This window comes from Cibotium barometz, chromosome 49 (assembly GCF_041138505.1).
Source record: "Cibotium barometz isolate CiBa-2024 chromosome 49, ASM4113850v1, whole genome shotgun sequence".
Classification (NCBI taxonomy): domain Eukaryota; kingdom Viridiplantae; phylum Streptophyta; class Polypodiopsida; order Cyatheales; family Cibotiaceae; genus Cibotium; species Cibotium barometz.
Window position 1 is genome coordinate 8,201,963 of NC_141094.1, and position 5,912 is coordinate 8,207,874.

At 42.6% G+C, this 5,912-nt stretch overlaps 1 protein-coding gene across 1 annotated transcript; it reads left to right on the forward strand.

Moving 5' to 3' along the window:
• The first annotated feature begins 1,458 nt into the window (after positions 1-1,458).
• LOC147610257 (uncharacterized) lies at positions 1,459-5,912 on the forward strand. The gene is made up of 7 exons (XM_086786191.1): positions 1,459-2,219; positions 2,376-2,493; positions 2,791-2,879; positions 3,176-3,222; positions 3,658-3,746; positions 3,923-4,056; positions 4,434-5,912. Exons 1-7 carry the CDS (start codon positions 2,094-2,096, stop codon positions 5,241-5,243), a joined length of 1,413 nt encoding a protein of 470 aa, XP_086642317.1. The 5' UTR covers positions 1,459-2,093; the 3' UTR covers positions 5,244-5,912.

The following is a 5,912-nucleotide window of genomic DNA, read 5'->3' on the forward strand; positions in this document are numbered from 1 at the left end:
AGTATGCACATGAGAGAGAGAGAGAGAGCATAAAATAGTCTTGCATGGTGAATGAGGAGCCAAAGGGGGTGGAGCACGAGGATTTGATTGAACAAAAGGTTCTAGGTAGGAGGGACGTGATAAGGAAAAAAAACAGAGGGGGCGGACAGAAAGAAGGAATGTCCGGACACGCAAGTGTGTACTACAAAATTACCCCCGAGAAAATGTCCATAAAATGGGCATAAAGGCAGACTCCAAGCCTCAAGGCCATCTTTGTATGGGCGCGGTGCCCAACCCAATTTGCGTCAGGCGTACTATTTTTTTAGTACATTTTTTCCCAACCTCTTCTAGAATTTTTTTTTAAAATAAAAATCAATTTGCATTTGAGAAATTTCTCTCTTGTTTTTTTTTTTAATTTTTTTTTTGCTTGTTAAAAAAATAGAGATTTTTTTTCTTTTTTTTTTTGGAGGGGGGTTTGTATTATTGGAATTTGGTACCCGAGGCCGACTTTGGTTGCTTTTTCTGTTCCTGCAAAATGTACAGGAGGAGCTTCAGAGGGGCTTCATTTAATGCTGTCAACAACAAGCACATCACCATGGTTTTCCTCCCCCCCCCTTGAACCCTCCTTTCTTCTCTGCACTCTGTGCAGTGCAACCCAAGCCCTCGTGAATCGTGATTGCTCACAAAACCACACACACAATGCACCTCTTCCCAGTCTTCATGTAACATACTATATGTATATATAAGTTGTTGTATGTATCACATCCCATCATTCAATATATAGATCGATAGATAGATAGCCTAAGATAGATATATCTGTTTACGGATATACATCGAATAATGGGTTGTAAGTTTGTGACTTGTATGCACTATATGAGTGTGTGTTTTCACAGCTTGTGCTCTGTTTTTTTTTTCCGGGAGGGTGCATTTATGTCGCGCAAGCTGCCGTCCGTCGTGTAGCCCCTAGGTATCGAACCCTCCTCATCGTGGAACTCGATGGTTCTACCAGTTGAGCTACACGCCCGTAGGATTGTGCACCATTAAACAGCTTGTGCAATGTTAAACACATACATAATTTCTTCATCCTTGTATAGTGAATGTATGCATGGAGTGTGGTATGTACTGCATTCTCCCCCTTATATTTACATATACATGTATGTGCGTGTGTGCATGTATGTATGCATATAACAGTTATACATGTGCATGTATGCATGGATGGGTTGGAGTAGGTATGTATTGCATCCCTGTGTGTGTGTATGTGTATACAAGTCCCCTCCCTCCTCTCTCTCTCTCTCTCTCTCTCTCTCTCTCTCTCTCTCTAATTCTACATCCATGTATAGTTTAGATAGCATGCTGTGATGCAGTACTTCTACACCCATGCATACATACACTACATAAGCTACAATCCCATCCATCACATGACACCCTTCTCTTGTACTACCATATCTATTAAACCATCTTCAAACCAGCACTTTCTTCAGGTCACTTAATTTCATCAATCATACCCAAGCTTCACTCTCACTCCATTCCATATCTAGGCAGGTTAACTAGTAAGCTGAACAGTGCACACCCAATCCCTTACACACTCTCTCTGCTACCCTCTCCCCTCTTTTTCTTGCAGAGGTGTTTGCAGGAACCCAGTTCTTCACTCTGTGCTGACTACCCCCCCAACACACACACACACACACACACACACACTCTCTCTCTCTCCCCTGCTTTACACCACTGGCCAGCTTGACCTTATTACCTCAGCCTGGCACGTTCATTCCCTCCCCACAGTACACCCTTTATTGCAACATAGCCATTAAGGATTTTTGTCTCCTGCTTATAACACCCTTTAATCCTCCCCCTCTGACTCCTAACCTGCCTTCTCTGAGCTAATCTCTGAGAGCTGCTCGAACGAAGTAGCTCCCTTGAGAATTTTCACCTAATCTAGGAAGAATTACCATAGCCTTTACCACAGTCAGAAAGGCTTACCTCGAACGGTCAGGAATGTTTTGAAATTCTCATCTAACCTCCTCTCTCTGTTTTTTTCCATCAGAGGAGGATAATTCTTGGAAACCATGCTTTGTTCTAGAAGATAATTAACAGTAATTATCCATGCTTTAGCCAACATGGTGAGGTCTTTCATCATCAGGAGGAGCTCCACTAGTGTGGGCACAGAGCAGTGTGTGAGTGAGAAGGCCAAGGCAGTTTTGCAATTACTGAGAAGGAAGGACCCCCCTCTTACTGTCAAGCAGGTGATCAAGTGGTGTCATTAGTGTGAGGGCTCAATTATCCAACAATTTAAGCGTTAACTTTGGTGGCAGTCCTTCACTATGTGTTGATTATTTGTGGTAAATTAGCTTGTTTTCTTATTAACTAAGAGTGGACTGTGGGGTTAAAACATAATGCAGCTAGATTATTGTAATGAGGCCTGCATTGGGAGGTTCTTAAAAGCAAAGGGCAACCAAGTGAAGAAAGCTGCAAAGCAACTGAGAGCAACATTGTCATGGAGAGCCAGTCTTGACGTTGGTAATGCATAATCAACATAGAACTAAATAATTAGGTGCTAATGAAGCATTTAATTCTCTAGTTGAGATAAGCAAATTGTGTGTAATTTTGCAGAAACAAAGAATCTTATCACACTAAGCTAATGAAGCGTAGCTTGATTTATAAGCTAAGGGTGTGCTCTGAGCAGATGTGTTGATGCAATGGAGCTTGAGAGAGATGTAATTAGTGGTGTGGTTTGATTAGGATAAGCGTGAATTGTTATGTTAATTTAGTGTTGGAGCTTAGGATTAATGGGGTTTTTTTGGGGGGATGTGGCAGATTATCTAACAGCTGATGAGTTTTCTGCGGAGCTGGCTTCGGGGAGTGCCTTTGTGGGTGGGCAAGATGAAGAAGGCAGACCCGTTCTGGTAAGAGCAATTTTTTTGGGGTCCTTAATCCCAAGCAAAAACAATGTTTAACTAATAATTAGAAGCCATCATCCATGGCTTTTTCCAAGCAGGTATTTCCATTAATATTTTGGCATATATCCTTCACGTAGCTCATCATCTCATGTACATTAAGGTTTTGGGTGGCAACGTATTCAATTTTCCTGGGCAATTCTCTAAGTGGGCTCTCTTTCTTAGAGTGTGCTGTTAATGGTTCGTTTTGTGTGTGTGTGTGTGTGTGTGTGTGTGTGTGTGTGTGCTGTCTTTTCTTCTTGCAGATTGTGAGGTTGAAACCCGAGAACCTTACAAGTCAAGCTCAAAAGCAGTAAGAGTTTTTTTAATCTTTGACATTAATTGTCTGTGTGTGTGTGTGTGTGTGTGTGTGTGTGTGTGTGTGTGAGAGAGAGAGAGAGAGAGAGAGAGAGAGAGAGAGAGAACTTCCATTCCGTGTGTTTATGTGTGAGTGTCATGGTCTACGGCGGCTCGGCTGGCTCATCTTTGATGCTTTTATCTGGGATGCTTATTTGGCTAGGAGGCTTTCTTATTAGTGTACAGGTTTGCATGGTCATAATCCTTTAGAGGATCTTTTGTGGGGGGTTTTTTGGGCCATAGGTTCTGTGTGAGCCATGTGGCTGATGTACATTTTTACATATAATATAAAACACCATTTCACGAAAAGAGAGAGAGAGAGAGAGAGAGAGAGTCTGTCTGATTTAATAACCAAGGGCTGTCAATGATGATGCTTCATACATTTGGCCAGATTTCTCCGCTACTTTGTGTTCACCATGGAGGTTGCCATAGCCTGCATGCCCTCCACAGTGGAGCAATGTGTACTCATTCTTGATGCTTGTGAGCAACCCTCATCTATTCCGCTACATTTCAAAGCTAATTTTATATGCTTGCCTATGCTTATATCCGGGCAATAAATGAATCTAAGGCTACTGGAGCTTAAGCTAAGAGAGATGAAAATGCAAGGTATTTTCCTGTAATTGATGATGTTATTGTTTGTATGTTTTTGTTGAAAGCTTGTCTGAAGAAAGGGTCACCTGGCCTTTCTGCCATAGTCCATCTTTTGAAGGTGTTGGGAGAGCACTATCCTGAGAGGCTAGCCAGGACCTTCATAGTGGATGCTCCTTCCATGTTCTACTTCTTCTGGAAGGTACTTTCTTTTTGGCCCATTTTTGCACAAATTGTTTTTATCCTTGGCACCATTTATTCAAAACAAAAATCCCAATTTTCTCTACTTCATTAGTTGACTGCGTTTCTAGCTAATGTTCCTTGTCATTGCGGACGACACCCTATTCAACCAGGGTATGAATAAACCTCCCTGCCTACGTGCTTGTTTGGGCATAGTGAATTCTAGCGCCGTAGTCAATTTTTAAGGACTAACTAAGATACAAATACTGCCTCAAGTAATCACAAGCAATAGAACAAGATACAAATACTGCCTCAAGTAATCACAAGCAATAGAACAATTAAATTGATGCAGCAAAAATATTCATAAATGTTTATTAATTTTTCTCCCTTTGTTTGCAGGGCATAGGCAAATTTCTTGATCTAAAAATGAGAGAAAAGCTTAGGTTTGTGTTTTCAAGGAACTACAATACTGCAGCAGCAGCAGCCATGGCAAACTCTTCTGCTTCTGCAGCAGCAAGCCATCTGATAAGGGCAGCAAGGTCCTACTCAAACAGAAGCCTGTGGGCAGGAGAAGAGCAGCAGAGTGATAAAGAGGAGGCAGAAGAGCAAGAAGCAGAAAAAGAAGACAAGTTTGATCTCAAAACACACACCATCTCAATACCAACATTCACTATGTCTACCACTGCAGCATCCCCATGTACCACCACCACCACCTCCTCCTCATCATCATCTTCATCATCATCTTCGTCATCGTCGTTGTCTCAATCACGTGGGGGTGCCGCCTTGCTCTCCGACAAGAGCCAGGCCAGGTCCCTCTCCTTTGCATCTGCACCCACCTGCAGAAAAGAAGAGGCCACCGAGTTCCGAAGCTTCCGCGTCGACACCAAACCTTCAAGAAGGTTCCATGAAGAAGGCAGCAGCAGGAGGTGGGCAGACCTAACCTTTGGCTCCAAAAGGGATGACCTCCCAAATCAACTTCATAATCACATAGATTTTGCCCACAAAGACAAGAGCCTTGAGCTCTTCAGACCTTACTACACTGCCTTCCTAACCTCCCCTTACAAAGAGGCTACCTATCGCGCCTGCATGAAACCTCCCTTAGCTGGCCTCATCTCCATCGTATCCCGAGAGCTCAAGTTCAGACAGCCCAGCTTCTCTCTTCATACCACAACCATGGAAGCCATGCTCCATCACCTCCAGCTTGACTAAACCCATAATAATCTTCATAACCTTATCTTAATCCTCATCTCATTACCTCCACCTTGACTAAACCCATAGTAATCTTCATAATCTTATCCTAATCCTCATCTCATTATCTCCACAAAGACCGAAATCCTACCCTGACCACTTCCAATACCTCATGTCAATTTAGGTTTACAGAACTCCTTAATCCACCTTGCTATCAAAAAACCCATGTTAGTCTCCCCAATCTCCCATAATCCCTAATGCATTAGCTCTACCAAGACCTCATTAGTATGACTTAACCTACAGTAAAGCTTGCACCCAATTAACCATCTGTAACCTCTTCTACTCCAAGTACAAGTACAATGAGTCTTTATGTCCTCACACACACACAGAGGATGGCCATGCTGTGCTCTCCTCAAACACACGTGTCTGAGATTTATTAGACTAAATTTTGTCATACATTTGCCACAATAGTTAGCTCTCATCAATTCAAATACTACAAATGGGGGCACATCAAAGAGATTGGCCCCATTTTCTCTCTCTCTCTCTCTCTCTCTCTCTCTCTCTTTCCAAGGGCGGTTGCTACCTACCAAACAACAAGCACACAAAAGCTTGGTTTTTCCCCATGGTTGCCCTTCTGTACATGCTTGGTAATATATATAAGAGCACCATTGCACCCTGAATGTACGTTAA

What these genes read in the sequence shown, in the direction of transcription:
- LOC147610257 (XM_086786191.1), top strand. Translation starts at nt 2,094, where the DNA reads ATGGTGAGGTCTTTCATCATCAGGAGGAGCTCCACTAGTGTGGGCACA. An exon ending in GAGAGCCAGTCTTGACGTTG is followed by an intron (nt 2,494 to 2,790) that starts GTAATGCATAAT and finishes GGGATGTGGCAG; the next exon opens with ATTATCTAACAGCTGATGAG. An exon ending in AAGAAGGCAGACCCGTTCTG is followed by an intron (nt 2,880 to 3,175) that starts GTAAGAGCAATT and finishes TTCTTCTTGCAG; the next exon opens with ATTGTGAGGTTGAAACCCGA.